Source organism: Pelodiscus sinensis, chromosome 3 (assembly GCF_049634645.1).
Source record: "Pelodiscus sinensis isolate JC-2024 chromosome 3, ASM4963464v1, whole genome shotgun sequence".
Classification (NCBI taxonomy): Eukaryota; Metazoa; Chordata; order Testudines; family Trionychidae; genus Pelodiscus; species Pelodiscus sinensis.
In genome coordinates, this window is record NC_134713.1 from 20,947,210 (window position 1) to 20,962,870 (window position 15,661).

The following is a 15,661-nucleotide window of genomic DNA, read 5'->3' on the forward strand; positions in this document are numbered from 1 at the left end:
ATTCATCTGCTTGCTTAGTGAGACAAAACCCGTCCCCCTACTGGTCAGCTGAGCTCCCTACCTTCACGGGAGCTTTGAACTTGTGAGCGGAGTTCAGAAAACAGCTGTGCAGGCACACAGCTTACAGGAAACTTATGTTACTAATATCATAAAAAAAAGTCTAACAAAGCACCAGTCTGCAATAAAGCGTCACTATGAAAAAACGGTGGAGATGGATTGGGTACATTCTCAGAAAAGATGGAAGCTCCATCACAAAGTTTGCTGTGCACTGGACCTCTGAAGGCAAGTGGAAGTGAGGATGACCTAAGACAACATTGCGCTGGATCGTGGAAGTAGAAATGAAGAGCATGAATTGCACTTGGGGCAGTATTGAGAGGCTGGCCAGTAACAGACAGAAATGGAGGACCTTTGTTGCTGCCCTATACACCAGTGGGCGTAAAGGGCAATGATGATGATCAATAAAGCACCATCAAATAAAGAAGTGATATATAACAACTAATCAAATGATAGATTTTACTTTGGTACTCCTTTCTTGTGGGAGATGATTACACAGGAGAGTCACATAAACTGAAGCACAGCCTTGTGTGGGCCAAACAGCCTATTTTAATAAGATTTAAAATCACCTGCATTGATTTATATTTTAAATTCAACTTGTTTTGTGTGTATTTAGATAAGTTAGTTTTATGTGTGGTATTTTCTGTGTACATACTTGTGTAAACTAGAATGACACAAACTAGAATGACAACAAAATGCTAACGAAGCGGTTGTTAATATATTGTGTTGAGACAAGCCAAGAGTTTTACAAAATGCTGTACTGGGCTGTGTATGGCCCAGGAGTCATTGATTGGGCCCCCGAGTTAAGGCAATCAAAAGTAAATTGATCATAACCCTTCAACACCAATGGACCTGAGAGCTAGAGGGAGGAACTAACATATTTGTATCAACTAGCATCCTTTCATTTGTTTAGTCATATCAGTTCTGGAAAAGGAATACCTAATTCTTTATGGTTGTCTTTTGTGGTGAGGGAGGATTTCACAGTTTTTTGTGGTTATTTATTTGCCTCCTGAGGGAACTGAATGATACTATCTTCTCACCATTCATAAGAATGGCCATACTGGCTCAGACCAACGGTCCGTCTAGCCCAGTGTCTTGTCTGCCGAAAATAGTAACTGAAGATATCCCCCCATTTTAAGTCAGTAAACGCTGGGGAAGTGTTCGTAGATCTTCCACAATGAGTTTAATTGTGACATTGTGTTTTGCTCCCAACAGGATGAATTAAACCAAGCTGACTTAGAAGTGGAAGAGAGTAAACGCCACTGGCAGCACTATGAAGAGAAACAGAAAAAGCTTTTGGCATCCATAAAAAAACTGAAAGAAGAACTAGCTGCCAAGGAAAAAGAATTAAAGGTATGAAGGTTTTGGATAATTTATAACAGACAGAGGTGTATTCAAGATCCATTTATTAATCAGCAGTTCCCTCTTTTAAGTGAAGTTTCTGTTATTTTAAAACAAGTGTCCTTGGTCTAACCCTGAGTAGTTAATACATCTATTTTGCATATTATTGTGCATATTTTAGTTGTCTTTAAGCATTGATGTCTACGTTAGATAAAAATACCTTGAAGTGTATGGGGTCTGTTTTGTATATGATGTGTGTCTTAATGAAACATTACTGTTCTTTTAAACGTGCCAGTTAACTTAAGTCTTTCTGCAGCACATCATCTCCCACAGTTCTCCTCTCTCTGCCACTCATAGGCTATGTCTAGGTGTATGTCAGCGGAGCCATGTAAAATAGTTTATTTGGCATAAGCAAAGAAGCGGGGATTTAAATAATCCCTGCTTCATTAAAATGGCTGCCGCACTGTGCCGATTATCAGCTGATCCGGCACAGCCCTGGCAGTCTAGACGCGCCACGGTCAACAAGGGAAGCCTTTAAGGGAAGCCTTTGTTGACAAAGGCTTCCCTTGTCAACCGCGGCATGTCTAGACTGCCCTGCTGTGCCAGATCAGCTGATCGTCGGCACAGCGCAGCGGCCATTTTTATTTTAATGAAGCGGGGATTACTTAATCCCCGCTTCCTTGCCTATGCCGAATAAACTATTTTATATGACTCCGTTGACGGAGCCATGTAGTCTAGTCATAGCTATAGAGGCAGGTTCAGCATTTTGGTACCACATGGTCTGGCCACACCTACTTTGTTCTTGCACACAGCCAGATGGTGGTGGTTTCTTGTGCTCCTGTCTTCCCTCCTACTTTAACTTTTCTGCCCTTTAACTTTCTGGTTTTTGGCAAGGGAGAGCAGTCTTCTCCCTTTTTGGCATTCCTCCTTCTCCCTGTATCAGTTAATCCTTCAGGGTTTAACTCTCCCCAGACCTCCCATACAGCATCTTCCTATGGGCTCCACCGCCATTTAGAGACGTGGCAGAACAGAAAAGGAAGCAAGAAGTCAAATTAAAAAGCGTGTGTGTTAGAAGCAGGAAACTTGCTAAGCAGCCAGTGGGACCAGTGGACGATCAAGGTACTAAAAGAGTACTCAAGGGCAATAAGGCCATTGAAGAGAAACCAAATGAATTATTGGCATTGGTTTTCATGGCTGAGGATGTGAGAAATGCCCAAACCTGGGCAATTCTTTTCAGTTGACACATCTTAGGAAATGGCCCAGTTGAATCTCATTAAGGGAATTTGTAGAAGAAATTGCTAGCCAAAAGAGTAATAAGTCACCAGGACCAGATGGTGACCCAAGAGTTCTGAAGGAACTCAAATGTGAAATCACAGAATTGCTAACTGTGGTCATTAACCTATCATTTAAATCAACTTCAATATCAGAAGACTGGGCAGATTGCAACTAGCTTCATAGTAGCTTTAACAAAAAGCTCCAGAGGAAACCCTGGCAATTACAGGCTAGTAAGCCTAACCTCAGTATTGGGCAATTTGGTTGAAACTGTAATAAAGAACAGACTTGTATTCCTTGGGAAAGGGTCAACATTGTTTTTGTAAAGGGAAATCATGCCTCACTAATCTACTAGAGTTCTGTGAGGGAGTCAACTAGGATGTGGACAAAAGTGATCCAGTGGATATAGTTTACTTAGATTTTCAGAAAGCCTTTGGCAAGGTCCCTCACTAAAAGCTCTTAAGCAAACTAAACTGTCATGGGATAAGAGGGAAGGTCCTCTTACAGACTGATAACTAGTTAAAAGATAGGAAAAAAAGGGTAGAAATAAATTATCTGTTTTCACAATGAAGAGAGGTACATTAGTGTTCCCAAGGGGCCTACATTGGAACTAGTACTATTCAGCATATTCACACATGCTCTAGAACAGATGTGGAGAGAGTAAATAAGGAAATATTATTTTTTTTCTCATAATAAAAGTTCTAAGGGTCAGGTCACCCAATGAAATTAATAGGCATCAAGTTTAAAACAAAAGAAGTATTTCTTGCACAGGTTGTGCATTGTATGAACTCTGTCAGGGGATGTTGTGAATGCTAAGATTATAACAGGGTTCAAAAAAGATCTAGATAAATTCATGGAGGATAGGTCCATCAATGGCTATTAGCTAGGATAGGCAGGTATGGCATACCTGGCTTTTTTGGGCCAGAGTCTGGAAGTGGGTGACAGAGAATAGATCACTGGAGGATTACCTGATTCGATTATTCCCTCTGAGGCATCTGGTGTTTGCTCATGTCAGAGGACAGGATGCTGCACTTTATGGACCTTTGATCTCTCTCGATATGGCTGTTCTTATTTAAATCCAAATTGTTGTGTATATATTAGGCAACCATCTCAGGCTCAGCAGATAGTGAGTTGTGTCCAGCTTGCATCCTTCTCTCTCTCCCTAATTCCATTAGGTCCAAAGGCTGTGAGTTGAACAGGCAGGTGGGATGGCCTAGCCACCAAAGCAGCTGTAACTCCTTCAGAGGATGACCAACTGCAGTGCAGAGCAGGTAGAAGCTCCAAAAGCAAGGAAGACCCTGATTGCACAATTCAGCGGGTAGTCCCACTCTCTTGCAGAACAAAGCGGGGAAACTTTCAGTGCTTCCTTAAGCCTGAAAATGAATCCCATGCATCCTGGAGAGAAAAACCAAATTTTTTTTCAGCCCCTTTCTCTCAAATTTATCACAAGGACTCTGAAAACTAGTTCCTTTGTCTCATACTCAGAAAGAATGTGCCCCAGTGAGAATGCATTTGACAGACCTCTTGAGGTCCTAGAGAAGGCAACCCACAGAAAAACCTCACCAAAATGACAGCACAGCTTGATTTAAAAATTGCAGGAGAATACACTGCAATCCTTGGTAAATTGTTCCTATGGTTAATTGCCCTCACTGTTAACAGTTTGTGCCTCATTTCTAGTCTGGCTTTGTCTAGCTTCAGATGGATAATATTTTGTCTTTCTCTGGGAGACTAAAGATCCCATTTTTAAACATTTGCTCCCCATGTAGGTGCTTATAGTCTGTAATCAGGTCACCCATTAACCTTCTCTTTGTTAATCTAAATAAACCCAACTCTTCAAGTCTGTCATTGTAAAGGCATGCTGTCTCATTCTTCAATCATTTCCATGACTTCTCTGAATCCTGTCCTATTTATCATCCTTCTTCTTGCGGTCACCAGGCCTGGACTCAATATTCCAGCAGCAATTGCAGCAGTGCCAGATAAGGAAGTAAAACAGCCTCTCTGCTCCTGCTCAAGATTCCCCTGTTCATGCACCCTGGGATCACATTAGCTTTTTTGGTCCTGGTGTCACACCATGAGCTTGTGTTCAGCCAATTTTCCTTCACAACCCTCAAAACTTTTTTAGAGTCAGTGCTTCCCAAACTATGACCTACATTTTTTATTCCTGGACATTTACATTTACTTTTGTCTGTATTAAAATGGATAGTGTTTGCTTGCATTCAATTTCCCAGTTGATCCAGTTTGGCCTGAATCAGTAACCTGTCCTCTTTATTACTTCTCCAGTTTTTGTCATCTGCCACTATCATTAATGTTTTTGTTTTCTTCCCAAGCCATTGATAAAAATGCTAAATAGCATTTGGGCCAAGAAACATTTCCAGTGGGATTCATTTGGAAACACTCATTTGATGACACATCCTCTTTCACAATCATGTTTTGAAGAGTAATTTTAATGTGCACCTCTCTAGAGTATCGTCTACACTTAAAGGTGCAGTACCTTCTTCAATTAAGAGTTGGTAGAAGCAGTTCCAACACCCGACAGATGAAGGGATTTTTATTCCAATTATTTCCATACCCAGAAGTGAACTGGGAGTTGGAGACTGATTTTCAGTCAATAAATTCATATTCAATGAATTCAGGATGGTTACCTTTGCCACAATTATACCAACTCTAGACAAGGGACTGCTTCTCAGTCCTTGATCGTCAAGATATGTATTTTCAGATTACAATTCACCCAGCACATAGATGCTTCCTCAATTTTATGATGGACTCCAAACACTGTCAGTAGAGAGTGTTATCATTTAGCCCTTTCACGCCTTCGTGAGTCTTAGAATTCATAGGAGCACTCCTAGATTCTATACTGTCCAATTTAGCCCCTGTGACATCATAAGAACCTGGCTCCAAATCCTGGGACAAATGGCAGTCACAACATGCCAGACTCCACCTGCATTGCCTCGAGAATTGGCTCTCTGCGGTATATACTCTTTCCTGTGACAGACTAAATAGAAGTGTTCTCGGTACCACAATATGTTGTCACCTCCCTGTATTGGTAGATGTAAACATAAAATGTTGCTACAGGGAGTCCCAACATGTGGTGTTACAGAAACCTCCTTCATGGGATGGAGAGCTTTTATGGGACAGCACACTTTTCAAGGCAAGTGATCCCTTCAAGAGCCTAAATCACACATGAATCTCAAAGCAATACACAATGCTTGTCACCACTTTTTATCACTTACACAAAACAAAACTGTATGAATTCTCTCTGAGAACAATGTGTGTATTTTCCATATCGACCTCCGGGGTGGAGCATGAGCTTATTACTTCTGCATGGAAGCCTTCAAACTATGGAATTGGTGTATCAAACACATTACACCTATGGCATCCTATCTACCAGGCTCTTATAACACCACAACAGACAAACTTAGCTGCCATTTCTCAGAGCTACAAGTGGGAGATGAACCCCACAGTCATTCAAACAATATTTCACAAGTGGTGATAACCACACATCATTCTCTTCGCAATTCACAAGAATCACAAATGTCATCAATTCTGCTCAAGAGCAAAATCTGACCACAGATCAGAGATGCCTGTCTTCTCATATGGCCTGCATCACTCCTATATGCCTCCTTTCCTACATACCACTAATTCACTGAGTAATTCAAAAGGTACATGAAGACCAACCACACATTCTCATAATACCAACCTGTCCCAGACAGAATTTGATTCCCTTACCTCAAGCACCTGCTGCTTCGCAGTCCTATATTACTACATTGACCAGATCTCCTGTCACAACACTACAGTTGCCACATCCAGTAGTGTTTCACCTCAAAGCTTGACTTGCTGTATGGTTCCATCGTGCTGAAAAATCCTGCTGCAACAGAGTAAAACGCATATTAATAAACAGCTCGCTGCCCCACAACCAGAAATGGAGGTGTTTCTCCACATTGTGCCAGCAACACCAAATGCCACCTACTACAGTGTCCCTCTCTGCAATACTTGAATATTGCAGCACCTTAAGGAGTCGGATCTATCAGTTCTGTTACGCCCATCTATCTGCTGTAACAACATGCCACAAACCAATAGAGGGTTCTTCCTTTTTTTCCTACTCAGTTACTAAACATTTCCTGACAGGGATCCAGAATATATACACATTAATATGGGACCTCATGCCTCCCTGGGACTTCAGCTTTCTTCTCAAAAGCCTTATAAGGGCCTCCTTTAAGCCACATGCTCTCTTCTACATATGTCTATGAAGGTGGTGTTTCTAATAGCAGTCAAGCTGGCCAGACAGGTAGGAGATATACTAGCCCTTATGACAGATTCTCTCCCCCACCCCCACCCACACAGGAGGATAAAGTGACACTACATCCACATCCCAAATTCTTACCAAAAGTAGTTTCTACCTTCCATGATAATGAACACTTACCTGCTTTCTTTCTGAAGCTGCACATATAAAGACACTCTAAAGGCATACCTTCACACACTCAATGTCAGATGGGCCATCTCATTTTACCTCAAGGAGACCAAACTCTTTTGTAAATCCACAAATCTCTTTATATTCGTAGCTGAATGAAGTAAAGATGCAGCAAATTTCATCCCAGTGGATTTCCAAATGAATATCAAATTGCATACACAACTGCCACACACTGCATAATAAACAACCACTACAAAGAATAATGGCACATTCCCCATAGGCAGTAGCAGCCTCCACAGCATTCCTGAAAGATATCCCATTAGTGGACATATGCAGAGCCAGAACTTGGTCCTCTGAACCTTGTGCAATCACAAGCAACCCAATCTCCATTGCTACAGGAGGGCTGGCCGTCCTGTCCAGGACGCAGTCTCAAAGCCCATCACCATAACTCAGACACTACAGATGCTGATAGTGGAGCACAGAGGCAGTTGAAGAAGAAGTTACTCACATTGCTCAGTAACAGTGGTTCTTCGAGATGTGTGTCCTTATGGATGGGATGCTCCACTATGCACCTTCCTCCCCATAGCTTTGGAGTTCATCTATGGCAGTATTTTTTAAACTGTGTTCTGCGGCACACAGTGTGCCACAAGGCAGTCGGAGGTGTGCCGCGGAGAACAACCAAGTTCAAAATGGCTTCCCTTAAAGGGGCAGGTGACCACTTTTTTTTGCCAATAACCCTTCCCACCCCTCCGACTTTGTTTCCCCCCGCCCCAACAAAAAATCCTTGGCGTTCCTCATAAAAAAAATTACATTGTTTCATGTTCCTCAGTCTTATAAAGTTTAAGAAACACTCCAGAAATGTAGGAATTCCAACCATTCTGTTCTTTCCCCAGGAAGGCACGAACCAAGGTCTTTAGTCCAATATCACTGCACATCAGGTGTCTGCTAATATTTTCCTTCTACTACTCTCCTGTGGCTCTCTGGCCAGACTCTGTCACACTATATAGGAGCTTTACTACGTGTTCCATGAGGACATCCTAATGGACAAAATCCTTTCTTCTCAGGGGAAATTCATCCTTCCGTGCTTCCTTCCGTGCTTCCTGAGAGGTTCCTTTCTTCGTTCTGCCCAATTGCAAAGATGTGATGAACCTTTGCCTTCAAAATATCTTTTGACTTCTTCCAGACTCTACAAGAAAATTGGTCTTCTAATTAATTTCCTTCCACTCAAAATGCCGTGGACTAGGAGCTTCCTAAATCCTCTGTCATTGGGTGGATTAGACTATGTGCTGTGGAAATCCACAGATCTCTCACACTTCTGCGTGGGCAAAGCAAATGCATCCATTTTGAGAATTTGCAAAGTGACCACTTGGTCTACGGTGAACATCTTAATTAAAACTACAAAGTGGACCTACTACTTGTAGTAGGAAGGTGCTGCAGGCAATAGCCCAAAAATCATAAACGTTTGAGCCAGATTACAAATATGGCAGGTTACTTCTCTTTTTTACCAGATTTCTCACGTTTCTCAGTCCTTCCTATATCTGTTCATTGCTATTTCCCAGACATCCACAACTGTGGAAGATGGGACTTCAGAGCAGAAAAAAATCTTATTGCTTTCCTTCCTGCTAACAGGGTTTCCCATGGTTTTACTCACTGTGGATGACTGAGTAAACAGTTGGGTATGAAGTGGAATCGTTACCAGATGACAATTTTCCTTCATCTAACATACATTGTTATTTCACTATGTCTAATATATGCATTAATGGTATATACAAGTTTTAAAGCTTGGGAATAACTCATCTGTCAGCAAACAGGAACAGACAGGCTATGGCCAGACTGTGTCATCAAAACACACGTGAGAGAAGAGAGCAACTCATACGTCCAGAATTGTGGGAGGTGCTGCTAGCAGAAAGGAAATTATTGGCAAAAACTTTTCCATTGGATAACTCAGGCTTATCATGCTAATAATGTTTCTATTGCGCCAGTGAGGAGTGTGTGATGAAAATGTTCTTATCCAGTAAAATTTATATTTACTTCTTTGTGACTAAAGAAAAATAGCACAATTTTTCTAAGCTTTGCCTCTGTTTTGGATGGTATTATATCACTGGAAAAAATAGATAGTTCTTACAAAATAATCAATACGGTATTTAAACATGAATATAATTTTCTAGAGAGTTCTGATGAAAGTATTCAGGACTGAGGACAAAAGAGAGGCTATTTAGATGCTAAACTTCATAGGAATGTGTCTAGCAAATGGCAGGAACCGATAGGGACAGACACAAGCATTAGACTTTTGATCAGGTGGCTGCAACTTTATTACAATTTTGATCAGCAAACAATTGTTTAAAGGTATTCTATCTTGGCAATGCAATGGCTGCTCTGAGCTGTTGGTATCCTGAAGGTTTGGAGCCTCCTTGTTGCACTAACTTGCAAGGAACCACAGATTTTGGAATTGAATATCTCATTAGGGCTGGTTAGTCTTTGGGCAGTTAGCTTACTCTAAAGTTGAGCATCGAGAAGTTGTGGTACATGCTGCAGCCTACATGTCCCCTTTTCAGAGCTACCAGATTGACTTTAGAATTTCATTTTAAGTTACAAGTATGAAGGAAAAGTGACTAAAACAACACTAGATTGCTAAAGGTGTACAGTTTCACTCTTTTGTTAAAGTAATAGAAGGGAGAATTTTAGAAACTTACTGATTTAGATTATGTACCTAAAATATAGTTTATAATCGATAGATATAGACAAATTGCTGTAAATATGTAGGACCTTGCAGATACTCCTTTTTTGTATTAATTTATTACAACTACACATTTTAATTTTAATACCACCTAAGGACCCTAATCAACAGATCCATTGTATTCAATAGGGGGTGTGAAGGGTAACCAGTTAACTGAGTAGGGATGTGAATGGTTAACTATTACCTGGGAGTAACCCACCACCCACAGCCCATTGAGGGGCAGGGGCGCTGACTGCTTCATCTCTGCAGGGGGTGCTGGCTCACACAGGGAAGGAGGCAGAGGTTGGCAGTGGTGGAGAGGGGAGGGCTGTCAGCTCACACAGGATGAAAGCAGCAGCGGAGGGATGAGGGGGTTGCCAGCTCCCAGCCCTCATGCCTCCCCCGCTGCTGCCACTTCCACCCCCACCCCCTGTGTGAGGCTTCCAACTCCCACTCGATCACTCGCTCCTGGCCATGGCTGGCACTGTCCCTCCCTTCCGTCCCCATTTAATCAGGTAACCAGTTAAATTTAACATTTAACGGGCTAACTAAACAGGATTTTACATCCCTGGTACTGAGTGCTATGTGCAAACAAGAAAAGACACACACTTTTATTGGAAAATGAATTTCTTGTTGCATAGCTTCTCTCAGAGAGTACTAATGGGCTATTACTCCTGTGGAATTTGGAGGCAGTCTAGTGTTGCTGGAGGCTCCAGAATTAAGCTCTGCTCTTCAACTCATTCCACCAGATTTTGTGTGTCTGGTGTTGGAACAAATTGGCAGTTCTGTTTCTCCTGACCATTTTGTTTTATTTGTATTTATTTTCATGCAGTGGCAACTTCTTACCTTCTCTTCCCTTGGATTGGCAGTTTTTGGATTCAATGAACAGACTTTCCACTGTAGAACCTTCCTACCATATACCTGTGCCCCTTGCTCAGGCAAAGCAGAACTGTCTTATAAACCCCCTGATTTAAATCTAAGCAGTTTTCCTTATGTGAGGCAGTGTGTACATGTTTACAGAAGTGAATTATGTCCTGCCTGATTCAGCTATCAAATCGTTGCACTGTCAGAATATAGGACTCAGTCAGATTAGCATGTCAGTTTCCCGTCCTGCCAGAGGAGCCATAATCTAAACACAAGCTATCTGTTCAACTCTGGGTAAATTCTTGTAACAGATTTGCCTGGAGAGGGAAAAGGCCTGAAAGGATCCAGAATCCCATTTCTTCCCTCTGTCCCAGATTCCTGAATATATTGAAGTAAGTCCTAGGGATGTCATCATATAGATGACTACACAATTAACTGGTAAGTCTAGGCTGCTGCCACCATATGCTGCTGCCTCTGTCTCAGAGGTAGCAGTGTGTGAAGGGAGTTGGTTTTTTAAACTAGCTCTTCTGGCAGACCAGCTCCCGCCTGCCACAGTGCGCTGCTACCTCTCATGCTACCCCATGCTACTGCCTCTGTAAGGGTCTTCCCAGGACTGGGGCTGGGAGTGCACTGGCTACCAGCCCCACTCCCAGGGACTATTGAATAGTTGTATAACCACTAAGATTTCATGCTGTTTCATGACTATTCAATTACATGATCTCTAACATCCCTAGTAAATCTTTAGTTCCCTAGGGGAAAGAACTAGTGCTCTTACACAGTTCCCTTTCCTCCCACCATAAAACATGTGGTACCCATGAAGGGATGAATAATATATTACCCTTCCTTCTGTAAACAGCCAGGCGGAGAGGTACTATAAATACATCTCCAAAAGATAAGTAGAAACAAAAGACATTTCAAAGACAGGATTCCAGTCAGTAACTTGCAAAGAACTCATTGATATTCTTTCTTTTCAAGTATTATTAGATAGGCTTTCCTATTGATGAGGGCATCATAAAATTCAAATGAGGATATTTGATTAAGCCAAATGTTAAATTAAAATGCTTGTATAAAACAGATTTAATAAATTTTGGGATCCTGAGATTGATGCAGCAGCAGTTCTACTAGTGAAATATAGTCAAACTTTCAAAGGGAACTTCTTTCTAGAAGACCCCATACATCGTAAAAGGTGTGACATACTGCACAGCATCTTCAAAACATCTATAGCCATTCAGACTAAAGATTTTAAGCAAAAGCTGATTGGATAGTTGACACACTAGTCGTCTGGTGGCTTCCCCCCCTTGCTGCCTCTATCAGAGGCAGAAAGGGAGGGGAAGTAGAGGGGGTGCTGGAGGGAGCCGGTTTAAAAGCCGGTTTCCCTCCTGCTCTGTGGGAGGGAGCAGGGGCGCAGTGGCCCCCTTATGATCCATTCATATATTTTTATTAGTTTCTAAAGTATCATAAGACTATTTTTAAGTTGTTTTTGAAGAAGGGAGTAGAAGCTTCCTAAGAAATCTAGATAAAATTTTCCTCAAACCACATCCTTACAGCTCATTTCAGCACCTCAATGGTCATGGTGGCTTTTTTCCTCTTATCTTTATAAAGAAAAAAATAAAACCTATGTTTCCCAATGGGATTAGATCAGTGGTTTAATGAGTTCATTATCCAGTCTGTAACCAGCTGCATTGGGCAAGGCACAAGAAACCACATAACTTATGATACTTGTAGGGGCAGTCTCCTCCTACCTCTTATTGGAGGTTAGCTTATAATTGAGACATTGAGTGTTTATATCTTCTCTTAAATCAGACATTAATCAGAGGTCAAAATCTTCTTCTTGATAATGAAGACAGTGTTCTGGATAGAGAATGTTTTGCTGCTTTTCAAGACACTTCACATAAAGAGTACAGGAAAGAGAAGTAGAGAGAGGTGTAGTGGTGGTCATACTTTTCTGGCCCAGAAAGCACTTTGGATTTCCAAGGTAGCCAAAGACCCCACATTATACCTATGAAGAAATATCTAGACAAAACTGAATCAGGGTGTATCCTCATTGATATAATCCAGTTTACTTCCCTGGTGTGAGAAGAAACCAAAAAATCTTTGGGGTAATTACTGCTTCTTTGTGCAGTCCCGAGCCTACTGGGTCCCTGACCTCTAGATGATTTGTCATAGAAATACAATAATAATCCCAAAGTTCTGATGTGATTTCAGGTGCACTAGAGTTTCTCCAGGAGGCTTGTTTGGAATCCCACAACCAAGCACTATAAAAATGTGGATAGCAATCAGAACAACATTTTTGTCACCAACTACTTGGAGTATCAGGTGTTATGTTCAAGCACATTATACCAGCTTGTGATTGGCCTTGCGAGTCATACTACCTCTGAAAGGCAAGTTTTGGAATTAATTCCCATGTCCATACAACATCTACATTGCATTTGTCATCAGGGAAAGGTTATACTTATAGCTTCATAAACCTTTCATTTCAAGATAAGTTCCCTTTCCACAATATTTGGGAAATTCCATTTTCTTTTAAGCAGTGGAAGATGTGATGTAAATGGGCATTCCTTGACTGCTAAAGATACCTGAAGAACGTATGTGGCGTTTCATCTCATTCTGTCCAAATGCTAAAACCTTACAATTTTTAGATTGCTACAGACAGAACGTAAAAATTGTGCACTAGATGGCTTGCTAGGCATCTAGGAAGACTATGCACAGAGGATCCTAAAATCAGAGGTTGTGGAGGTTGCAAGGCTCATTTGAGGAAGATTTGCAAAAACATTTTCATTCCTCTACAAAGGCATCCTTTGGAAAGAAGGTGCTCATGTGTTGATTCACACATAACCCCTTAGTTTACAGAGTTCTTGGTTTATATAAGGGCAACTTCCATCTAAATTACTCTGCTATCATAATTAAACTTAGCTTATTCTTTCTCTCCATACCTCTAGGATAACACTGCTTGTTACTTCCCATGAGTAATTAAAGAACAGAGAAACTTTACAGAATGATACTTTTCTTACCAGATAACTAACTTCCTTCCTCCCTCCCTCCCCTTCTCCCCCCGCCCCCATTTATTTGGCTAACTAGGTAAACATAGTGTTTAACCAGTTAACTGATTAAAGGAAGGTAAGTAGGAGGCTGCTCTGGCATCCTGGTCAGAGCAGTCCCTGCCTGCGGTATGCCCAAGCCTGCTGCAGACAGGCTGCTCCAGCTTGAACACCAAAGCAGCCCCTGCCTGCAAAGCGCCAGGGCCTGCTGCAGGCAAGGGCTGCGCTGGAGCAACCCTTATCCATGGTGGAACCCCCACAGCCTTACCAGTTAACCGGTTAAACCTTCACATCCTTATTTCTTTCAGCCGCTTCTCTATGAATTCCATTCACCCTGGTAGTCTGGTAAATGACCGGAATATAGCTTGAAATTTTTCTCTGAAGGATATTTAGACATAGACAATTTAATATGTTGCATTGGGTTGTCTTAATAGTAATAACTGGTAGCTGGAGTGTTTCTTACAACTTTGGACATTTTCTTTGGTAGCCTGAGAAAAGACAGAGCTTAGTCCTGAAGCCTCCAGTTATATCACTGGACCGTCTCTGGATTCCAGAGTGGAGAACTCTTTAATAATGAATTCAGAATTTCTTTCTTATTGCTTTTCACCATAGAAAGTATTAGCTACTAAGGGGAAAATACAAATTAACCAAAATGTATAGCATTTTTTAGCATTTCAAACTTCTCTTTAGGAAAGGATTGCACAAGCCACACAAATCTATCCTCAACGAATAGAAGTCAACAGAACTGTCAAGAGTCTTGACACTGAAATGAATCGCTTAAGGGACAAGATAAATTCAGAAAGAGATCATCATGGAAACAGAGAAGAAATACTAAAGTAAACAATGTCTGCCTTTTTGGTGGGTGGTGGGCAGAATGGTTGGTTCACTGGGATAATAGATTGTATTTTAATTGTATTTTAATTAGCGCTAAACTTATTTAAAAAGTCTAGTGTGATGAACAGGCACTTTTCTTAAAATACGGAGTAGTCATAGCCTTAAATATTTTGGCTGTTTGTTGTTTTATTTCAGCAATACCCAAATGTGCTGCTGTGTGCTCCAGAGATATTTAAGGCATGGTCCCTATCATAAATAGTTAGCAATTTATAATTGTATACACAATGTGACAAACAGGAAGAGTGGTGCTCTTTTGTTAGGACTCTGGCCACTTTACTTTGCATGGCATTTGTCTAAGGCAGGAGCCATCATAATCAATGAAGTAACTGGTGCCAGATGCTGTGGGTATTTGCATTTTTGAGTTAAGGTACTCGTGGATTAAAGCCAGAGGGACCGGGATGATATCTAGTCCAGTGGTTCTCAAACTTATTTGATTGGTTCCACTTCTTTGTGTCTGTAGTTGTTTGTGTACTCAACTGTTTCTCCACCCCTCCCAGCTTTGAAGCAGAATGTAGAACAGTGCTGTTGCTAGGTTGCCCAACTGTAAAGCCAGTGCTGTGCTAGTAGCAGCGCAGAAGTAAGTGTGGCAAAGTGAAAATTGATATTTATTAATAACACTTTTCATAGCAGACTTAGCACTCTATTGCCACTCTTTCTTCTGCGTTGCTGCTACCACTCCCAGTCTGATAGCTGAAGCCCAGCTGACTTCAGGTGAGTAGATTGAGGAAACCTTCATTTGTCTTCCCTACCCCGTCTCCTGGATGTGCATGACTCTTCTGCACATAACCCAGGCAGCTTGGGCTGACAGCCAGAGCTTTTAATTAAATAAATAAGGGTACATGGCTCATACCTCCCTTAATACATTCCCATGCTTCCCTTCTGAGGTCTGCCTCATAGTTTGAGAAATACTATTCTTATCTGATCTTTTGAATGACACTGAACTTCACCCAGTAATTCTTAAATCAAGTCCAATCATTTGTGATTGAACTAGTGCTCTTTTTTAGAAAAAGAAATCTATTCTTGATTTTATAGATTTTTAAGGCTAGAAGGTACCATTGTAGTCATTTAGTCTGA

General features: G+C 41.3%; 1 protein-coding gene across 3 annotated transcripts in view; it reads left to right on the plus strand.

The window, feature by feature from the left end:
• SMC6 (structural maintenance of chromosomes 6) overlaps positions 1-15,661 on the plus strand; it is a 117,745-nt gene that overhangs the window by 70,475 nt on the left and 31,609 nt on the right. For 2 of the 3 annotated variants that reach the window (XM_075923452.1, XM_075923451.1), the window contains exons 21-22: positions 1,270-1,407; positions 14,384-14,529. In XM_075923452.1, the coding sequence (XP_075779567.1) occupies positions 1,270-1,407; positions 14,384-14,529 (284 nt within the window). Of the gene's footprint in view, positions 1-1,269; positions 1,408-12,860; positions 13,017-14,383; positions 14,530-15,661 lie in introns of those variants that run through there. The other variant, XM_075923453.1, reaches the window with a different exon arrangement.